This window comes from Homalodisca vitripennis, chromosome 2 (genome assembly GCF_021130785.1).
Source record: "Homalodisca vitripennis isolate AUS2020 chromosome 2, UT_GWSS_2.1, whole genome shotgun sequence".
In the NCBI taxonomy this organism is placed as follows: Eukaryota; Metazoa; Arthropoda; class Insecta; order Hemiptera; family Cicadellidae; genus Homalodisca; species Homalodisca vitripennis.
In genome coordinates this window covers 40,565,001-40,589,189 of record NC_060208.1, presented here as the reverse complement: position 1 = coordinate 40,589,189, position 24,189 = coordinate 40,565,001, and the positions used below count along the sequence as shown (strand labels likewise).

Below are 24,189 nucleotides of genomic sequence, written 5' to 3'. Positions count from 1 at the left end.
ATGCCCCACGTAGTTGTTTGTAAAAATCTCAATTTATGGTTCTAGTAAAAGGGAAATATCACAGAAAGTTATGATTTATATAACAGAATATTAATATTTCAAATGCTATAAAACCATGAAGATTGGTTACCATATTTAAATTAACCTTCTAAGTATAAGTGTGAGAATGTAAAAACTATGAAAGAATACGTTGATTTTGAAGTATATCCAATAGTCTTGTTCACAAATAAATTTTATTTTCGAAAAATTTGTGTTCGGTAAATAAACAAAAATACATTTCAACACTTAAAATACTTGAAAAACATTTGTAGTTAACAAAGTAAGTAGCTCTTTATCATTACACAACAACATAGATTTTCGTCAAGCATACATTACACACAATATAAATAACAAGATAATCATTTCTATGTAAATATCCACCATACATTAGACCTACTAAATAGCTCCAATTTACTAAACAATAATAATTTATATAACTTCTAAATATATTTACATTAAAAGTCATGCTATGCGTACTGAAAGCACTGGTCTTCTAAATTTTTATTTCTAAAGACAAGTCTAAAGAGACTAAAACTAAACTTCAGCCACTGATTAAGAGGAGCATGAAGTACTCATGCAAAGGAATTACAAAAACCTTCATGAATTTGAATAAAAACCAAAAGATTGACAATTTCCAAAAACATAATTTTGGATTTAGTACCAAAACTATTGGTATTAAGCATAGCATGATAATTACCTAATGGGCTATATACAGAATCAGACATCTACAATGATTATTGACTGGGTGAATTATCATCACCTATAGTTAATTAAGTAACGATAAATTGTGAATTATTTCCATAAAAATGTAGAAAGGCAAGATCTATATGGTAACTCTATGTACAAGCCCAATGACAACTCTTAGGTCGGTTCTCGAGTTTTGTTAGTTATATAATGGAGTTTGTGCGGAGTGTAACGTGTATTAAACATTTATTAGTTAATTATACTTTTAACTCTTACTTAACGATATATATGTTAAAAATAATACCTTTCCCTACATGTAATACGACTCACACACAAATGTATGAACATTTTAGCGTGACTACATGAAGCAACGGCTTTACTCCCTCGAGACAAGAGGTGGAGTTTGAATTCGCCTACAAAAGAGACAAAGTACATATTTGATCGAACATTAACCGTTATTAAAGGAGGCGCTTTGCCACAAACGCGAAGCAGCTAATTAAGATTTGATGCTCTAAAAGCCAACATTGCTTAATGTTATTTCCTCTGAAACTTCATGATATTTGGTAAAAACTTCATTTAGTTTAGTTCATAAAATATTATAAAACATTTAAAAAGTGTTATTACTCTGTAAAAAGTTTTAAAACGCAATTGTTCCATTTTTAATATTACTTACATGTCTATACCTTTAGTAATTTTAAAACTGTAGAACTTATATAAAACGAAATGAGCAAGCTAATATTCTTAGCTTGACTGTAATATCATAATGTTGATAACTAACTCTGTATGAGCTTTTATTTTACCTTACATTGTAAAAGAGCACTCCCTTATTACACATTCTGTCATGGAAAGTCCATAACACTATAAAATTTTCATTCAAAACACTCACTGAATTTAGATTGATAGTTAAGGCGCAAACATATTATAATCAATAATTTATAGTTGTAATAATTTGACAACATTACCAAATATACTATAAAAATATTTCAGACATATATGAGAATTAACCTTTCTCTCTCTCTTGACGGAATCTCACTACCTGACATTAACACCTGCTTTGACCTTATTTTAAAAAAAGGAAAAGATTTCTCAACTACTATAACAAAATATACGATCACTTTTTAAATAGCTGTAATGAATTACAAGTATCAAAATATAAGCAAATTGACAGGGTTATTTGGATAAAACCTACAATCAAACGTTTCATACCAAACATGCACTAATTGCAGGAGTAACTATTTTAAATATTTAAATATTCAAGAGGGTTTTCATTAGTTTTAATAAAAAATATAATTTTTAAATCAAGTGTATTTATTTATGAAGATAATATTGTTCAGCTTAGATCCGGATATTGTTTACCCGCGGTTATTAAATCAAATAGTATTTTGTGTGTTATATACGTTTAGCATAATTTTATAAACTATGAATCACTAAAAATATGATGAAATTACTCTTGAGTATTTAATTAGGTTTTCCATAACAATAATCTAGCTACATATCACAGATATCACAGAAAGAAATTTTCAGGAGAAATTTTCTAAAGTAAGGGAAATTTCAGAAAATTTGTCAATCACCTACTTCCATCAGGTAACTCATAATACCATAATTGCAACTTAAACGTGGGTCAGCATCTAATACAATATATTCTTATAATTGATATTCCAGCAAATACGGCAATGATGACCTTGGAAGATTGGATGGCAGAGGCTAAATTTTCTAAGAAGGCTGGAGGGTTCGGGGTAGTCGAAGCGTGGTGTGCAGGCTTTTACTCGCATCACCTTCTTATCATCTGAGATGGAACTGCCTTCAAGACCCTCCAGGCCTTCCAGACCCTCCAGGCCCTTCAGACCCTCCAGACTCTTAACACCCGGGTCATCCCCGGCCGCCCGTTGTGATGGCTCCTTGTTCATCAGGAAGTCCATCATGTCAATGGGTTTTATAATGCTGTCATTCTTCGTGTACTCCAACATGCGGCGAAGTTCTGGTGGCAACGGATTTTCTTTGTCATCTTCACCGAATGGGGGCGTCTTGGAGGGCGTTTCGAGGTAAAATACACCGCGGGCTCTGAAATGTAAAGTGTTATAATCATTTAGTTTGTGGTTACAGAAATGGTGAATAACTAGAAACTGAAAATGACTGGTGACAAACATAACTGTTGTGATATATTTTAGTAAATAGAGTACAAGTATGCTGTGACGCCTTCTCAGAACAATTTTAACAATATTGCTTTATTAACCTCAAGTTCTCTACATTATTGTGTAATTGTGTGCCAAGATTAATTACAATACTTCTTGCATAATATGTAACAACAAGACATTTTTATACTTCTATGCACCATAAAATTTGCATAACTGTTGGATAAAGAAAATTATAATATTTTAATGACTCAGAATAAGCATTGGAAAACTGTTATAACATAAAGTTTAAATGTATGAAGAGATACACAAATTACAAATAAATTGGAAATATATGAATGATACACATTGAAAAACTGTTAATCTTACAAATATAAATCAGCTTCTGGAATGAACACTGTGCTCTTCTAGCTGCTGTGAAAAATATGTCATATTATACTGTGTAATCAATTTAAGGTATTACGGTTTAAATTAATCTATGTACATGTTACCTAGAGGAATGTTTTATGTCAAAGTTGTTTTTATTTAAGTATTTAGATGTCATTAAAGAACTTATAAAACAACTAAAAGTATATTTCTATAAGCACACATAAATATTACAATTTTAAACCTGGTCAGTTACCATCATTTACAAAAAATTGAAAATGCAAAAAATTTAACTTTAGTGTAATATCTAAGGCTGGTCATCATCAGGGTAACACTTAATTTTGTTTTGACAAAGATTAGAAGTCTAGATATGCCAAAAAAGAGATGAACGATAGTAAAAGTGATGTAAAAGCAGTACTACTTGAATACTAACGTGCTAGGTGTGCTGTAACCCATGAGAACCTTAGTGTTGTTCTTGCAGGAACCATGAGTGAACTTCTTCCAGCTGGGACACTCTGTGCCGACAAAGGCATTAGGGTTGAAGATGCTCTCAGCAAACACACAGAAGGCGAAGTAATGGCTGCACGTTACTGAGACAGAGGCAATCCATTAACACAAAGTAAATTACTACAGCTTACATTACGAGCACCCTTACTTTTCACCAGGTAATGCCCAGTATGATAACGCAGCAGGCTCTCTGTCTTTCTCGCCTGCCACACTGATTCGTTCTGAGAGTAAAGACTGCACTTTTTCTTTAAAAACGAATAATGCAAACAATGTATTTACTCATTATCACCGATACTCAATCAAATATTTTTACGTTGTAAAGTGATGGGCCTGAAAAATTGTAAAAATAATATTTTAATGCATTTGCAGCCAAATTACAATTAGAATTGTCAGCAATATTTCTAAATTTTTAATTGAATTTACGAAAATTTTAGTAATGTTATAAATAAAAAAAATAAAAATTTGTGATTTTGAAAGAAATTTCGTAGGACGTGAACTTACAAACGCGCAATAACAAGTACTGTAACTCGGTTTTTAATTTTGGATTGTTGGAAATAGAAATCTCACATCAACCTGCAAACGTCCCAAATGAAAAGTAAGGACACTAGCAGAGAGTGGCAAACTTGATAAAATATCAAAATCTTGCATTATTGCAGTATAATATGTATTATTCCTTTATATCAAAGGCAAAGCACTCACTGGCTCGCTCATCAGTAATTTTCCAACTTCCTTACGTCCCAGAAATTTATTTGAAATTTACGCCTTATGAATTAATTAGAAAAGCATTTTCATAAAGATCAAGCATCCGTAGGTGTTAAATGCGGGTGTCGTAGAAAAATTAAATTTGACACACACGTTTCATATGCTCTCAAAAGACAAATGAAAGGTTTTTCATGAATATTAACTACTCATAGGGGTTGAAGTGGGTTCTAAACCCCCTAAAAATGTTATTTTTTAGGTTTAATAAGTTTCCAATGTCTTACGAAGATAAAGTTTGACACATACCTTCCTCATCACCTAAGTAAAAAAACTAAATCATTTTATGAAAATAAAGTATTTATAAGTCGATTAAAATCCCTCGAAAAAATATTTTTTGTTTTCCCAGTGTCCTAGAGATAATAGATTTGACATACAGGTGTGTCATGACTTACATAGAAATATACATTTCTTAAATGATATAAATATACAGACGTTGAAACAAGGCTGCACCTACTAGAGGAATGATAATTTTTTAACTAACTGATGTTCTAAAAAAATATACCGATAAATGAAATATTTGCAATGAAGACTAACCACTCATAGGGGTTGAAATGGTGTTGAAGCCCGTAGAAAGGCTATAATATCTTCTTGACAGAATATTTACATTTTTAAGCTAATCTATCCAAATATTATAGGATCTTGTAGAGATGTTTTTTATTTCATTGATATTCATTAAATTGTTTCAATCTACCACTACAAATCCTCAATGTATCAAACTTAAATTTTAGTTATTCTTCAATTGATCAGAAGAAAGGAACATTTACAGTATCCTTCTCTTATTTTTAGGAGTATTATTATGCTTTTTTGTAAATGATACATTACAAATTATACATTTTTCTAAATCGGAAAAAAATATTAATTTTAAAATATTATGATAAGACTTATTCTAATATCACTGCATTCGGTTAGCTGTGTAGCTCTGGTTACTGATTGAGGAAGAAAAACAGTGGATGTTACACCATACTTAGGTGTTCTGAACACAGTGGAAAGTAGAAGAACTCACTGATGTCTATTGGGTTGTGATGGGGACAGCCACTCTGGGGCACGACGTCACCGTTGGGATAGAAGTCAGCGTGACCAATGGGACGTGTGTAGCCGAGGATTCCAGCGGTGGTGTGTATCACGATTACAAACTTAGCGTCCGAATCGTCCAGTCGAGACTCTTTGACGATATTCTCGTAACCGAAGTGGGGTGGATCCAAACCTGATCAAGAACAAATAACAATATATATGACAAGAAACAAAGTATATGATTCCAAGTAATACTTTTGCAAACGGTTCAATGGTATTTATTGTATTAAATTTAAAGAATACATTATTAATAACCAACTGACCTTGTTATAGGGATTTCTAAAATTCCAGAATTACTCTGAAGTTAGAATTACCAATATATACTTTGCAGTTATTGTTAGCTTAATAACGCTTCTGGCATAAACGTGTTCTTTATTTCATTAATTGTTTTTTGTATTTAGGGTACGTTATAAACTCAATGAAATGAAACTGTTGGTTATAACTGGCCATATAATCTTGGGTTGGATATCTTAAGAATTCACTATTTATTGGTGTCCAATGCTGTTTTTAGAAACCTTTATCAACAATTTCTAAATGTATAAACGTAGATTATTCATGTATAAACTAATAATTAGTCTTTGTATAGTAGCTTATATAGAGACAGCAGTTGCACATAAATGTATAATTTAATCATTTTTGTGTTCATATGCACAACGAGTGCATATTAAACATGAAAATATGTAGTCATGATATAAGTAATATATGTACTTATACTATACTTACTTATATATGTACTTGAAGTAGAATATAACAGAAACAAAATTATAATATTAAATGCATTTCAGCAATATGGAATGTGTGTTAAATCTTGTACCCGTGATCCTTGGGATGTATAACATGGTGCAGTAACCTTGACGTAAATATTTTATAACTAGTATGTTTTTAAGTTTATTACATCAGTATTATTATTATATTAGTATTACAGAAGCAGTTCAAAAAAGTAATATCTCCAAAATACTCTAATACAAGTAAATCTATATCTAAAGATGTTGCTAGTTTAAATTTAATTCAAAATTACTGAATCAAAATGACTAATCGTTATTGCATGACTTAACAATAAACGTTACATATTACATCTGAAAAATTACATACAGGAGTTACGTATTTTACTACTAAATCACTTTCATATAGGGGATTTTGTCGTAATTGCAAACGTGTCTTAGTAAGATATAATGGTTTGCTATATATTCAGTAGAATGTTTTTAAATATATTAAAGACAATTAAAGCAAACCCTTTCTAAGATATAATAAAGGTATTAAAAATCAAAACATTTTTCATTTTAAGGCAGTAAAAATTGTTAATGAGTACATTTGTAATTTCATGTAAAAAACTCAGGAGTTAATATAATTCTATTACTTAAAAAACAAAAAATCCAGTTGTAAATCTCAGCTGAGTGGGCAGATCTCATTATTATTTCACTACTTAGACATGATACTTGAAGTACTGACCTGATATTCTTCCTATTTGGGAGTTGAAGAGGTGTCCGATCACGCCCGCTACATGAGCTCCTAAGCTAAAGCCCACTATGTGGACGTCCTCAGGGGACATGTTGATATATTCCAACGCCTTCTGCAACCACTGGACAGCTTGGGTTGCTGCAGGTACCACTCCATTACCTACCGCATCGTTGTAGGCCCCTAGAGCGCTCTTGTTGGGAGAGTCTGCCAGTGGACCCCAGTCCATTATTACCACGTTAGGCAACCCTCTCAACAGGCAGGCTGTACAAAAATCCAAATAAAATGTTAAAAAAATAAATTCATAGGTTAAGTTTAACGAGTTTAATATTTTGGTAAATCTTAAGATCAGCGACTACCGCTCCGATCGCCGTAATTTTTTGCATTCTAACACAGGTTAACGTAATTTCACCGAAAATAGTCCCGATTATCGCCGTAGACATTTACTCCCCCCTCAAAAAAAATTTGAAAAAAATTAAATTCAAAAAAACCTGACTGACAGTGCATTTATTCGTTTTTTTTGGTCTTATTAGTTCGTAGGGCAGTAGTCCAGGTACTACTTCTAGTATAAACTCGTCTTATCTTATCAGTGATAAACGCGCGCCGCTTATCTTTTGCCCGTAATGAAACCTGCGTTAGTTCTGTCTGAGTTTTGTGTGTGTAAGCAGTCATGGCGTGATCTGGGCTTGGACTTTGCAAGCTCGAGTTAATGTCTTTCTAAAAGAGCAAGCAGCGCAAAGCGCTGCGCAGCGGGCAAGCATCGCGTGATCTGAGTTTTGAATAGGCAAGTTAGGGTGTTTTTAGCATGTGACAAGAACCATCGCACGCCATGTCAATAACTTCACTAATTATTCCTTGTCCATATGGGTTTGTTTGTTTACGTCTGGCGGTCAATCGAAGCCGTCCTATAGGTCACGTGATCGGAAACTTTCCTGTTTGTCACGTGACTACTGTCAACTCATCAAAACGACGATGGTCGGCCATTGTTTTTAGTTTGATAGTCGAAAATCTTGTTATTTATGTGTTTTGTATTGCCAACATTGTACTGCCGAAAATGGTTTTTATATGTTAGCGATAATCGGGACTATTTTCTTCGGTGAAATTACGTTAACCTGTGTTAGAATGCAAAACATTACGGCGATTGAAGCGGTAGTCGCTGATCTTAAGATTTACCAACATTTTTTAATCTTTAAAGCATCCGCCTGTGCCAAAGTGAATTGTTAGCACTTATAGGATATAATGAAGACGTTAGTAGAAAAAATAATGGAACATTGCTATTTGTAAAACTGATCTAAACTGACGTGATAGATAAAATATTTCATTTAAACTACAATAAGAGCGAATTAAACTACTAGCTTTACGTTAAGTACATTTCAAGTGAAGTTTAACGTAGAAAAGAAAACACTAACTTATATCTAGCAGTTTTTTCACCATACACTGGTAAATCATATAGGAATAACTTTATAATATAATACGGTATAATATTTCTTACAGTTTATTCGGTTAATAAACATTCTTTTGAATCTAACTATAAATATAGTTTTAAAACATGTATCTAAGAGTTTAATATTTGTAAAATAATTCATATAATTACATCATACTTGAAACTAAACATTTATTTAGCTCAAATACTTAAATATTATGTAAAATTAACCGTTCCAATAAGGTTTATAACAGCCAGACCCATTCTAAATGCAGACTGTTAACGATAGATTAATTCAATGGTAATATTACAGCTGACCACTGGATTGCGTCGTAAAAAGTCGTTCATTAATTTATTGAGGTAATTTAATCCATACACACATTGATTGGAAGTGTGAATTAAACTACGAACTGTAACATGCAGCCGTACCTATCAGTTTTAATTGCAATTAGATCAGCTATCTCATTACACGGCATACATGGAACGGACCCCGCTGTACACATCACATCATTATGATTACAGTGTAGCCAGGTTACAATGTATGTATGGTTTTCAACTGGTAAACTGTTGTTTCGTGAATTGAGTTCCGCAAGTCAGATTCAACTAAGCTAAGGGACAAAACAAAATATGGACTATAGTAAACAGAGAATACTACAAGCGAGGAATTAGCCGGGAATGGTAATTAATTGTACTATTCATTTATAAAATAAGGTCTGTACAGTTTCCAAAGAATGCCACAGGGATCAGTCTTCTTAGGCCCAACGCTGTAAAATGTACTAATGACGAAGGTCCTACTTGGGCCTTCTTGGAGGCGCCAGTATCATTGATTTTTGATGGTGGAGTTAACGAGTAAATTTCCCAAATTCGGCAGGAAGTACAAGAGCTGGGAGTTGTCATCAACAAAGACGGAGGCGGTCGTACTGCAGGATGCAGGATAATCGTTGCCTATCACGTTCAGGATGAAAGGTTGTGGCTTAGGATCGGTGATCTTTATAACAAAGCCAACACCCTGACGTGAAGTTTTGAAGGAATAGTCTCTTCAGGGATTCTGAGTAGCAGATTCAGCATTTCTTTTGCAAAAAAGGTTCAAAATCTGAGTTACACTGATATGTACTTAAAATTAGACCTAAATAGTTCTCTCGTTTTCAAATCACAAAGTAATTTACGTGGCTTGGCTCATTATAGTTCAACATATCTAATTCGAAAATTAACTTGATAGGCTGAAACAAATTTTATTTATTATATATTTCCGCATAAAATCTGGGTAACGAACTGAGCTATTGTATTGAAATTTTGGATCAAGCTTCACTTCAATATAGGCAAGATCAAGTTTAACTTAAGTGAGACTGACTACTATTACCTTAAAACCGTGTTTGTAAGTAGATTAAATTTATTGTAAATGACTCGAAAATAAAAGCCTACACTAATAATTAAATAGTTAATAGTTATAATTCATAGTGTATGTATCGTAAACTTTACGATTGAGAATTTTGTTATTGTATTTGATCTCTTCTTGGTTTTAAAAGGTTTTTGTACTAATCCTTACTTTTTTATAACTTTGTGGGATTTTGAGCAAATAAAACCTTATTTTTGTGTTACAAATGAACCTTTTGTGCCTTTATAAGAAATATCGGATTTATGTTATTGCATTTTCCCTCATTTTCCTTCATTGACATTAAACTTTCCGCATGATATCTTGAGCAGGAATCTGATATAAAAATCTTGGTTTCACTAAGAGGTCAAGAACCTAGTGGCACCATTTTCCTTCTGTGCATCCGCATTTTTTTCACAGAATATCTAAAACAATAATTGCAATATGAACTTGAAATTTAGAATTTAAAAAAACCGGCTATTCTACAGGCCATCTTGATTTAAGCTCTATAATATAAGTATTAATTTTCTAACTTACTCATATATATTGATAATAAAAGGTTATGGTGGATGTACAATTATTTAGAGAATGTGGATACTATACATTGAAACGCTTTTTAGTTGTGGGATATTTTATTTCCAATTGATAATAAAAAAATTTTTAACTCGTCCTTCTGGGGATAAATACTAAAAAGGTCTAACATTTGTAAGAAATTGAAAGATTTTGTATGGCTTATACATAATACTACTTGTAAAATAATGTAACCCATATAATGTTAGAATTATGTGAGTGTATTAGATAACCGAAATTAGGGACATAAAAGTGATTTAGGTTTAGCACTCTTGTCTTATTCTGTTCTTTTATTGTTATTTTATTTGGTAAATTTCAAGGACTTCGTACTACTTGTAGTATTAAGCTCTGAATGTAATGTAAAAATGTTGATCGAATTGGAGTGCAAGAAATAATTATAAATTTTTATTTCAAATTAGTTCTCTCTGAGATATCGTCCATTGAATGAAAGATATATATTGTATATGTAACGTTAACAAACACAAAATTTAAAGAATGTTGTATAATTTTTATATAGAGCAACCCAATAGACGTTTCAAAATTCATCAAAGTGAGTCACATACCATAAACAGAGTGACTCAATAGACCAACTTGTTAAAGTTGGTAAAACTCCTAAGGAAATATTGAAAATGTTAGCTGTTATTTCGGTTTGACCCACGAAAAACCACACTCCGTTACCAGTTATTCTGAATGTGCCACACACAACAAATATGTATCTTATATACAGTATAACAACGATATTAACAGATTATATAATGCAGAAACTGGGGTGATTAATTACCTAACAGGTAAAGCACTGTTTCAGTTATATTTATGGACGGATGGATTTGACAGACATGTCATGTTAAACACGGATTGTTACACGAAGCATTTAATGATCAGTGTTTCTGATAGGTCCTGTTACATGATTGTTATAAATATTTCACAAGGTAATTATTGTTGTTAGTATGATTCAATTGGATTACAAGCTTATCCTTTACAAAACATAACAATTATTTCATTATTTCTTTGGACCATATATTCTCTCTCATTTAAGCACATTTGGATTATATAATTCACTCGCCCCAGGCCCCTAATAAATTGGGGAGTTGGCTAAATGCGGGGATAAGCGGAATTCGGAGACAGGTTAAGTCCGAGCATTAGATTAGGGATCTGGAAGTTTAACGTAGACCTATTTTATTGATTCATTCCGGGTTCAACCAAACTTTGGATTTTGAGGGCGTTTTGTAGCTTAATTATTAGAGATACTATATAAAAGTGACTGGACCTTTTACTGCCGGAAATTTAATTTTATCTTTCGATTCTGACCTCGGATTTTAGCTTCCGAGTTTCGGTTTAGCAAATACATAGCATGGAAAGAAACGTTTGCACTGGTCAGCTATTGTGAATTGTTTAGTGTAATGATAATAAAAACCGATTCTAAGTTAGAATTTTAAAATGGTAAGGGAGTATAATTTGCTCAGGAGTTTAACTATTCATTCCAGGAAATTCCCTGTGGGGGGTTAATGTTACCGTGGGTTACGACACATCAGGGGATGTAGTTTACTCAGAAGATTATTTGGTCATACCAGGAAATTTCGGGTTGGGGGGTAAAATGTTACCGAGGGTTAGTACATAAAGATATAGAGAAAAGTCATTGGACCTTTTTTGTAGTTCACTTCATTCCTGACTAACGAAATTTCCTCAGATTCGAGCTAGCTCTAACGGTTCGCCCGCTATCAGGCTTCAAAGGAAAGCCTGCAAGGGTGAAAAATGTAAAATTTTTGTCTCAGAGCCCGGAATCTAAATTTTACGTAAAACATTGTACTAATTTTGCACTTGATCACGTTTTATGACCAAACCGATTGAGACAGACAAAAAAAGATACTTGACCTTTTTTCTAGATCTTATCAGTGTATATTTAGAGATGTTTTTATATTTAAGCTAGATTCAGTAGTTCGACCACTATCGACTCCAGAAAAACAAAATGTCACGTCAAGATTAAAAAATATTACCATTTATCATCCAAACGAAAGGAGATAGAGCAAAATGTCACTGAACAATTTTTTTTTAAAGCATTATTTTGTATTAAAATAAAATTTTTATATTTGGCTACAGTTAAATTTTTGGCTGCAATGGAGCCCAAAAAACAAAATTGTCACTTAAACTTAAATTAATACTTTTAAACGGGTTTTTCGGTCAAACAATTGAGGATAGAGCAAAATGTCAATAGACATGTTTTGTAGATCAACTAATTTCCTATATCGTAATAAAATGTTTTAAAACGGTTTACCCGCCATATAGGCCCAGAAGTTAAATTTTACACATAATCGCGTTTTGCGACCAAATCAATAAAGATATAGAGAAAAGTCGTTAGACGTTTTTTGTAGTTCACTTCATTCCTGATTAACGATTTTCCTTCAGATTTGAGCTAGCTCTAACGGTTCGCCCGCCATCGGGCTTCAAAGAAAAGCCTGCAAGGGTGAAAAGCGTAATATAATCAGAGAAATAGCTTGGGAGAAAAGTCTGCACTGCGCAGCTAGTGAGAATTGTTGAGTGTAAATATAGTAAAAAAACATACACTAAGTTCGTATTTTTAACTTGTTTAGGGAGTTTAATTTGCTCAGAAGTTTATCTAGTCTTGTCAGGAAATTCCCTGGGTGGGGAGGTTAATGTTACCGGGGGTTAAGATATCAGGGGGTTTAATTTTACCAAGAGATTATCTGGTCATACCAGAAAATGCCGGGTGGGGGGTTAATGTTACCGGGAGTTAATGACACACGTGGGCCTCTTGTAGAGGGTGTTGTGTCTGCGAATATAATTAAAATTCACTCTGTCCCCATCTACTTTTGACGCTTCGCTTATGCTCAGCAAATTCCTGATGTGGGCTAGTAAACGTATACTAGTCATTCGTTTACATAGTGTTAAAAAACTCAATCTGGAAACCGGGATGAATTGCACACGTTTTTGGTCTTTATCGGATTATTAAGTTGATCAGGGGCTTTCATTTACTCAGGAGTAATTCCCGGGAGGGAGTTAGTGTTATCGGGGGTTATCAGAATACGTGGTTTTTTTCTGGGGGAAATTTATCGACCAGATAAATCCCAAACTGGAACAATTTCTACAAATTGTGGTCGCATAGATCTTAAAACCGCATAAAATAGCCAATTCATGACAAACATTTTACCATTGAGAGCGTTTGTCGAGCTTATGCAAGTATATACGAAAAAAAAGTGCTTGACCTATTTTGTAGATCTAATCATTCAACCGCTACCGCCTACAGAAACAGAAATCTCATGTAAAAATTACTAAATATTTGAATATAAACGAGTTTTGCAGTCAAACCATTGACGATAAGGCAAAAAGTCACTGATATCTTTTTGTAGATCACGTGATTTGCTAATTCCAGTACCACGTCTATTTTGGGCTACGATCAACGGGCTTGGCCGCTATGGAGTCCGGAGTCTAAAAATTTCACGTGAAAATTACGCCCCAGGCCCTCAAAGTGAATGCTTAAAAATTCGGGGATTATATAGGTTTGGTGATTGGTTAAATTCGCATATGAGATTTCATGTTCCCTGCTGCATCCGATTTGGGAGAATCGTACTGGATAATGCTTCACTAACGCTCAGCCAAATTGCGTGTGGTATATAAAAATAAACACTGGAATTTCGGCGAAAAAATTAAATGACTTGTTAGCAAATTTAGGAGACATGAGAACTGGGGAGATAATAAAAGTCCGAGATTAGGTTCGCCAGAAAGTGGTAAGTTGAATGTTTAATTTTTAACCAGAGTTTTGAGTTTGAGGGCGTTTTGTGGCTTAACCGTAGGAGTTATGACAAAAAATTGACTGGGCCTTTCATTGCCTGGAAACACAATTTAATTTTGTTTTTCCATTCTACCGTTGGATTTGATGTAGGACCTTTGGTTTAGCCGGCACAGAGCCTGCAAGAAAAGTCTGCACTGGTCAGCTTTTGTGAGTTATTTAATGTAAATATTATAAAAAACCCACCCTAATTCAGTATTATCAAGTTGTGTAGGGGTTTAATCTTTTACAACCGCCTAGGACATTGCCAGACGATGGTAGGGGAACATTTTGAACACTTACTTTGATCACAGGTACTTAAAAATTGGTGTTTACTTGTAATACTTAATAATTTACATTGTTCATTGTTTTAAAATTCCAGTAGCTATAACTACTGAATGAATCCACCTTTTGAAGTCCGGTTTGCGGCATTGGTACTCTGCTAAGTAAGACCTTTAATTTGAACTTGACCTATGCTGCTATTTAAGAATTTTGTCTGACTCCTTGTGGACCGTCCCCCAAAGGGATTATCCGGTTGGTAATTAGGCAGATGTGTGCGTTACTATCACCAGTAAGCACGTGTGAACTTTGGTATTTTTTTCTATTATGGTTCAAAAAATTAAAAAAAGAGGTTCCAGACTTAATTGACACCCTGTATATTAGATACGTGCTTTGTATTTATGCTTGTTCTTAATATATCTATGTGAAGTTTGTTAAAATAGATTAAATCTAACCTTACATAAAATACCTAACGTCATTCATTTTTTATTAGTATTTAACGGAATTAGTTTAAATATTTTATAGCTCTTATGTTTCTGTTAAGGATATTTTAATGATTAGCAACATAATAACCGGGTATAGTTGGAAATTTAAATAGCACCAAATTCCTAGAAATTTACTTTTACAAGCTTACATAAATATGGTTTATTATAGATTTTATATATTCTCACGTATACGGTATTGCTTTATGGACGTATTGTAATATAAATGAGTTATAGAGAAAGTCCGTCTTAAAAGAAGGTCCTAAGAAGTATTGCAACTAAAAAGAGCAAGTTAATATGATTTTTATAAATTAATAATTTATGATCTGAACTTGAATCACAAAACCACTCTGTGGTGGTACTGCAATCATCCGGCAAGTGAGAGATCCCGGTTCGAGTCTCGGTAGAGCAAGTACTTTTTGTGATTCAGTGTTTATTTAAATTTAATGATACTATTAGCACTTATAGAAATTTGATGGATGTTATTGTTGTAAGTATATACATACTTACAACAATAAATAGATAAAACGAAGATGGAAGGACACGACAGAACGTACCAAAATAGTTAGCTGACAGAAGGACAAATAACGACGCGACCTAACTAATATCCTGCTGAGTCCTTAAACGTAAATCACAACACACAATATAATATAATTACTAACAGCTATAACTTTTAACTGCATGTATATTTAAAATTATTGACAGTTAAGGCTAATTTATTTTCTGACTTTCTGAATATAGTACAATAGGTGACATTTATAATAAAATCAAATACTGTACAAGAAAATGTGCCTGATAAATAATTTCAATGTAATACACTGTTATTTCTTAAAATACACAAACATAAACTATTCAAAAAAGGTAATACTTGCTTACAAAAACGAAAAATGTAATAATTTATAATTTGAATGTTTCACCTCACCTACAAAGTTTCGGTTTCTTAGAATAGTATATTGCAGAATCGGTTTTTTATATTTAGGAGACTTCCAACAGTGTTTTAATTCAAGAAAATGACAAGAGTAATTTATTTTAGTGAGCCTTAAAAAATATCCCTAGATAATTAGCTAAAAACCTTTGCAAAATTAGCTAAGTGATACTGAGACTTTTACAGATTTCTTTACTTTAGGGATTATCGTTAGGAACACAATACAAGATTGTAGTTTGCTCCAAAAGGTTTAACCCAATTGTATTATGTTATTTATTTCTAATTATTTCATGGTAATATTAAAAAGATATATTTGAAACCATAGGCTTTAATTAGAAGCAACCAAAAATTCAGTGCACATGCTATTAATGTAAACTGTTAATTTTTAAATTCTATAATTATTATGTTTTATCCAGGAAGTATTTTCAACCATATTATAAAAAATGTAAACCTTTTACTGTGTTTTATCAATTTTGAAATTTATAAGGCTAAAATATTTACCATTATCACTATACAATGGTAGTTATTGTGGTTATTTTGCATTTTGTTTTATCTTCTTTTGCTTCTCCTTATTTCTATAGTTTTCCTCTTCATAGTGGAATTTTAAGTTCATATTTTCAAAAAGGTGTAACAATTGTTGTATTAAATACGTTTTACGGCAGTTCTAATAGTACATTGGTGTTGAAACATTTTACAAAAAAAAAAAAAAAAAAAAAATAACAATAGCATCCAGTTACAAAAAACCTAGTGGCTGATAAGCATCGAGTAAGGAAGGAGAAGAGGATTGTTGACTGCTTATTTCGTAAGTTTTAAGTTACGCATACATTTTATACAACACAAAATGCAGTACCTATATTGATGGAAGAGTTATAGTTTCTTGGCTCTTTCGTAATTTGGACCAACGTTGTGTTACAACCTAAGTGTTCAATTATAATTACATCGCGATAAAGGCTTAAGGGATAACTTACATTAAACTACTACAACATATGTTACTTATTTGTGTTTTTATTTAACAAACGTGGTATTTTATTTTTGGGGCATTATAAGAAATCATATTTCGTGCTGTTATAAGTTCAATTTTGCCAAGATTAAAAAACGCTTTATAACGTTTCAATATATTTTGCTTGAAAAAATATTTGTATTGACCGATTGAAATATAAATAACAATAAAAACAATGTGGATGAATTGTTATTGAAAGTATTGTTATTATTGCCCCTGCAATGATGCCTACAAGGTGAGCTAGTCCAATTGTGTGTTGCATTTCGTCTAAAACAGGAAGTTTCTAGATGTAATAGGTATGACAAGGTCAGTTAGCTTTCAACTGAGTGTAAACAAATATTAATAGTATCAATTAATGTTTTAATCTGTAAATGGTACTTGTCTTTAAACGAAGTTTAAATGACAACACTAGTCGTGAATCAGGACATAACACAGCAGTTATCTAGGCAAGGCATTTTATATATCCGAGGCAGTGAGGTTTGGTCGCAATATTTAATGGTGGCAAGGCGACCTCCAACCGTTCTCGGTCAATTTGGACACAATCGAGTGACCCTTTTGTGTCTGCGTTGTATAGATTCGGGTCTCACAGATCATGAGAGTTGAGATTTAGCCTTCTTTATTTATTTACCAGCAGTTACCCACAACGTTTCACGCAGTTTACTATTTAAAAAACAGGAAAATTATAGACATATTAAATTACATTCTAAATACTCCTGACTTAGGTGATCTCTAAATCTTCAGATCGATTTAGAGTTGAAATATGAAGAAATTAAGTATTATAACATAACAAGTTTCATTCAAAGATTTCATGATAAACGATTTTAGTGAGATAATTAAACTACTTTAGGTCAGTATGGAGAAAAGAGATATTAGATGATCCTAGCCTTCGAGTTAACACACTCTTGATGTAATGCATAACAGGGCTCTATGTTGTTTTGAAACGGAGGTTCATTTTGCATTGATGTGCATTTTGCCGTAAACAAGAAGATTTACAGTTACGTAGGCCTGAGAAGCCTATTTCGACCTATGGGTATTGCAGTTTATTTTAGGGTAGTGTATTTCTGGTGTCATGACTTTATACAAGAGAACAACCACAGTCAAAAAACAACTAAGATGTTATGGTAAGTTTTTGTACGAACATCTCGTATTTATAACAAAAGTTAGATATCAACTTTTTCTTTGACGTTTGAACTACGGCAATGATCAATCAAGCGTTACATATTTAATTATTTTTTTAGATTTATAGTTAAAAATATATTTATACTAAAACTTCATTTTTATTATCCGAATAACCTCTTCCTCATCATTGATTACATACAAGGTTTCAAAAAAAATGTTTTAAGCTAATTCTATGCTTTCATTCTTATACACGTAAATACATTACAAATAGTACTTAATTTAATTAAATATGTGGTTGTGTTGTTACATAAAAGTTTTTACAAAGAGCAGTTTATAAAAGCACAGATTCACTATCAGCTGATTAAGCCAAGAATAAATGTTTAAGCCCAGTGGGCCATAATCAAAGGAATTTGCTAAATGGGAATAGGTCTATATGTTAACCAGTGGTCCTGAGATTGTCCATGTAAAATTTAAATGAAATCTGTCCAGTAGAGTTTACGCGATTGTGTAACATGAAGACAAAAATAACTACATATCCAAATTATTGTATATATATATATATATATATATATATATATATATATATATATATATATATATATATATATACATATATATATACAGGGTGAGTCAGAAATATGGTAAAATATTTTAATACGTGATTGTAGAGCTAAAAATAAGAGAAAAATGTTATATAAAGGTAGGTCCGAAAACGCTCCATTAGTGAGTAATGGCTGGCGAAAGATTTTGCTTTGTTTTCAATTCACCTGGTGAAATTAAGTGATTCTGATATGTTTTGTTCTTACTTTTTAACTCAAATAAGATGGATGTATGAGGAAAAACCACCTGAAAAACCAAATAAAACCACTCTAGAGGTTGTAGTGTGAACGGTTTTTGAGAAAAAAAGTATGAAATTTGTCAAAAATCTAATAACAAAAATATAGTCTTAATGTTTGATGTCCAATAACATTGTTAAAATTACCAATAAAAAAAATTGTTTTTCCTAATACAGATTGTAGAGAATTTAATTCTGAAAAACAACCATAATAAAGAAAAGTTAACTAAATGTGTAAAACAGTTATGAAATTGACTCCTCACGTATTACACTACACAACCACCTTTTGCTGTTTTATAATAAGGAATGAGTATCTAATTGGTAACAAGCTGGTGATTTTTTGCCACTATTCATCAACGCTTATCTGAAAACAGGTCCATTGAAGTCTTTGGAGCATAGTAATGCAGGCATCGCCCGATCATGTAGGACTGTTGAATTAGAAGGGTTTGTTCTTAATGAAATTTCTGATTATCCTGAAAAGAGCGTTAGAGAATTGTCACTACAGTTCAATGTCAGCCAATCTAGTATTCAGAGAATATACTACACGAACACCAGTTACACCCATACCACTTCCAGCATGTCCAAACTCTTTTGCCACAAGACTTTCCCCGTAGTGCTTTTTTGTCGATGGCTTCTGGGAAAATGTGCTGATCCAAACTTTTTAAATATAATTTTGTTTACCGATGAGGCTTACTTTACAAGAACAGCTATCATTAACTTCCATAACTACCACACTTGGGCAGACAGAAATCCTTCATGCTATCAAACCTAATTGCCCACATCAGTTTTCAGTAAATGTTCGGGCTGGAATCTTAGCAGATCTTTTAGTCGTATTCGTGCTTCCTCCCAGGCCTAATGGTGTGTTGTACTTGAACTTTTTAAGAGACGAGCTACCTAACCTGCTTGATGATGTACCTCTGCATTTGCGCCAAAACATGTGGTTTATGCATGACGGGGCACCTGCGCACTACTCTCTGGCTGTTCATGGACACCTAAATGAGAGTTTCACAAATCAATGGATAGGCCGAGGTAGACCAGTTTCATGGCCAGCAGCAAGATCACCGGGACTTTAACCTTTGGGGACATTTAAAAACATTAGTTTAATCTTCCCAATAGATACCATTGAAGAACCTCCGATTAAACATTTCTAATGGAATATAAACCATTAAGCAGACACCTGGAGTTTTTGAACGGGTCCGAAATTCGATGAGAAAACGCCTGAACGCGTGCATTTTGTACAACGGAGGTCACTTTGAGACATCATCTTTAATCTTTCAGAGAGACTTAAAGCGATTGTACATATGTTTATTGTATTTTAAAAAATTAAAATTTTTGAACTAAAAAATATTTGAGTTTTTCAACCAGCTGTTACCAATCAGATACTCATTCCTTATTATAAAACAGCAAAAGGTTGCTGTGTAGTGTAATACGTGAGGAGTCAATTTCATAACTTTTTTACGCATTTAGTTAACTTTGCTTATTATGGTTGTTTTCAGAATTAAATTTCTCTACAATCTGTATTAGGAAAAAACAATTTGTTTATTGGTCATTTAAAAATTTTATTGAACATCAAACATTTAAGACTATATTTTTGTTATTAGATTTTTGACAAATTTCATACTTTGTCTCAAAAAAAACCGTTCACACTACAACCTCTAGAGTGGTTTTATTTGGTTTTTTCAGGTGGTTTTCCTCATACATCCATCTTATTTGAGTTAAAAAAGTAAGAACAAAACATATCAGAATCACTTAATTTCACCAGGTGAATTGAAAACAAAGCAAAATCTTTTCGCCAGCCATTACTCACTAATGGAGCGTTTTCGGACCTACCTTTATATAACATTTTTCTCTTATTTTTAGCTCTACAATCACGTCTTAAAATATTTTACCATATTTCTGACTCACCCTGTATAAATATATATATATATATATATATATATATATATATTATATAAACATTGCATCACAAAAAGTACTTGCTCTGCCGGGACTCGAACCCGGATCTTATACTGTCCTGTCATAGAATATTATCTCTTTGTATTTGTAATGACATATGTTTTTATTTAGTACAAAATTATTTATGTTATTATTACTTTTATTCAGTTGTGTAGGTCCGAAGATGTTCTCATTGAGTACGAAAGGCCTCACAAAAATAAAAACTTATATTATTGGAGAGTTTGTATTAATATATAATTTCCAATAAGAAAAGAGCTTCAAGAATGTAATATAATGCTGTTCGGGGAAATATCATGAATATGTTTTGAGAAATGAAGAATAGAGATGGGATTAGAATGATTTGAATGGAGAACCATGGTCAGAACCGGTGTAGAAACCACAGCTGAGTGTGGTCAAGTTCATGGTCGAGCTGTACGTGCCTGCAAGATGTGGTTTACAAACACGTATCACGTTCTAATGGCACGTTTCCTTTAGTTGTTGTTAGGATTGAAAAGATAATTGATATCCTAACTGTACTGTTCATGTTTAACGTATAATCCAAAAATGGCTAAGGAAGAGAAATCAGAGTCATCGGGAAATAAACATGTTGATCTTTAATAAAAAAAACACACTTATTTTAAAAAAGATGCCCTTTATATATACTGAGAGAACAATTACAACTGCAATATAACAAGGACAGAATGCACTCCTCTGAGTTATTCTATTGTAAAAATGGTAGTTTCTGAAATTTAAAATGTCAATATTTTAAAATTACTGCGCCATTTAGAAAATATTAAATGGACGTTTAATTGCTTGTAGTTAATGGCCTTTTTAGCACTTATATTTGAATAGAATGTAGTAAATTTGGTTTATAACCTTTTAAGATACTAAAAATTAGAAAATTTAAGAATACATTCGTCATTTGGCAGCATTATATATGTATAATCGAAATATACATTTTGGAAAAAACGAGGTCTTTTATTCAAATCTTTTGTTTAATACCTATGTAAATATTTAGGATATTACACAATGTTTAGGCTAAAACATGTATTTATAAGTTTTAAAATTATTTTAAACTTATTATACAAACATAGCGGTCATTATTATAGAAAATTAACGGTTTTCGTAAACTGTTTCAATATGGCAGTGAATCGTATTTGTTCTAAATATTGTTTAAAATAATACACAATAAAATCATAGGTTTAAAGGTTTTCAATACCTTTTATATTTTCAATGCGTGTATATTTTAAACATCTTCTATGAACGAATAGATTATACTAAGATAACAGCTATAGGGGAAATAGTAACTTCTATGAACGAATAGATTATAGTAAGATAACAGCTATAGGGGAAATAGTAACTGTACTGTATTTCCCACATATGTTCGTTATGGGTACACACCATGGGTTATAGGTAATTAAGCACCGTTATGCAATAGAATCGGATTCTTTGTGAAACTTAATTATTTTGAACTTTGGAACTTACAAAAGCAAAAGAAATATTTTTTGAATACAACAAGCAATTTAATATGAAAAAAAAAAATTGTTGACATTCTTTAAATTCTTTAAAAGTTCAAGATAGATTAGTTATTTAACTAATAAACATCGCGGATAGAAATCAAAGAGTCATAGAATTATCGCGTTATTCATAGCAACTGTATTAATCTTTCGACATGTCGTTATTTTTTACGACGGTGACTGTACAAAATCTTACAATTTCTACATTATTCTAACAGAAATATCAATAAACATAATAAATCCCAAAACAAATAACACTTCTAATGATTGGAATCAAATGTTTTACGATTACTGTTAATAGCCCTGAAACGAGATTTTAATCTGTCTCCATTAGTGCAGAAGTGTAAATTCGAGCGTTTATTATTATTATTATTGAAATTTTTACTTTTGTATACTCTCCATTTACATAATTGAATGGAAATAATTGAACTAATGGATTTTATCTACTGTTTATAAATTTTATCACAAATTATACGTCAATTAGAACAAAGTGCTTGAGCAACTCGAAATATTTAGAAATCATTTCTGTCGTAATAACGATTCCACCTTTTTCAGGCTTAGAAATAATATTATTTTAATTGTTTTAGTAATATATAACCATTCAAGTCATTGCGGATTTTTAAAATAAAAACTTTCCATAAATTCGCACTTAATCATCTAAAATATCACGTTTAAAGGTAACTTGAAGGTAATTTATCTTCAGTTTGATTTTTCAGATGATGGTTTATCATAACTGAAATGTATCTTATTTTCAACAGCAGGGGGGTTTAATATTTTTATCAAGAATTTAGTTTTAAACCTGGTTGTACGGGGCTTCAAACCAAAACAGAATTGAGTAATGTTTTAACTGAATAACTTAAATGAAAGCTAATTTAGGCCGAAATGTAAACTATAAACTATTTGTTGCTTACAAGAATAAAAATGCGATATACTGTAAATTCAAGGTCAATGCAGTTTGTAAAAAATTCAAGCCAATGGAACTCTAGTAAGGGCACATTGATAGAAAAATACAGCTAGATTGATAGATCTAGTTTACTTTAGAGGATGATTTTTTTTTTTAGTGGGAGTGACTCTCTTAGTGTTAAATGTTTTAGCAAACATAAACGTGAGTTACATCCGTCCCGTTTGTCTCTTACAGGCAGAAATCTAGAAAGCCTTCCTTTTTTTCCAACGTGACATTACTCACACAGTGCTCGCTATCACTCCAAATGATGGTTGCACCATGTTATCACGGCAAGAGTCGACCCTGTTCCCTCACCCTTACCCATCTTAAACATTACTCGTTTTGGAAACTGCGCAGAAATTCTTATTATTTTTCTTGCACTAGCTGTCTCGTTAATTGGTCTCAGTGAAAAGAAACGATTGTTAAACTTTCAATACAATATATTTTAATTGATCTACATAATTTATTCTAATCATGAATAGGTAAATATTATAAACAAATATTAAATCTATTAGAGTAATAAAAATTATTTAATTGGGATCAGAAATACTCAGGTATAGTTATTACAAACTCTTAGACTTATTTTCACTATGATCGGCAATAAACGTCGTATGATTGCCTCCACAACATCAGTATAAGGTCTCCAGATACCAAAGAAAGACGTAAAATTCAACAAAACATGTTACCGTTACAATAATGTAACTTTCAGACCAGTGTTTCACAAATAGTAGGCCCCTTAATTACTTACCACTATATCAGCAGTGATAGAGCTCGATTCGTAACCCCTTACTTGTGACAAAGAAGAAATAGATTAAATATTGAAAGATAAAAATATGAACTAAAATACTTCGCGGTTTGGTAGAAAGACTTGGACTTGAAAAGGCTGTGTTCATTATATTATATTCTAAGGATTGAAAATTGTATTAAATAGTGGGAAATGTTTCAGCAATTTGTATTCGTGATTTATACATATGGACCAATGGAACCCTAAT

General features: G+C 32.1%; 1 protein-coding gene across 2 annotated transcripts in view; it reads right to left on the bottom strand.

Moving 5' to 3' along the window:
• Window positions 1–213: 213 nt before the first annotated feature.
• LOC124353822 (phospholipase A1 member A-like) overlaps window positions 214–24,189 on the bottom strand; it is a 64,321-nt gene continuing 40,345 nt past the window's right edge. For both annotated transcript variants that reach the window (XM_046803841.1, XM_046803842.1), the window contains exons 4-7: window positions 7,008–7,277; window positions 5,491–5,691; window positions 3,655–3,811; window positions 214–2,784 (exon numbers count right to left, since the gene is read on the bottom strand). In XM_046803841.1, coding sequence (XP_046659797.1) covers window positions 2,352–2,784; window positions 3,655–3,811; window positions 5,491–5,691; window positions 7,008–7,277 — 1,061 coding nt within the window. In that variant the 3' untranslated portion in view covers window positions 214–2,351. The remainder of the gene's footprint in view (window positions 2,785–3,654; window positions 3,812–5,490; window positions 5,692–7,007; window positions 7,278–24,189) is intronic.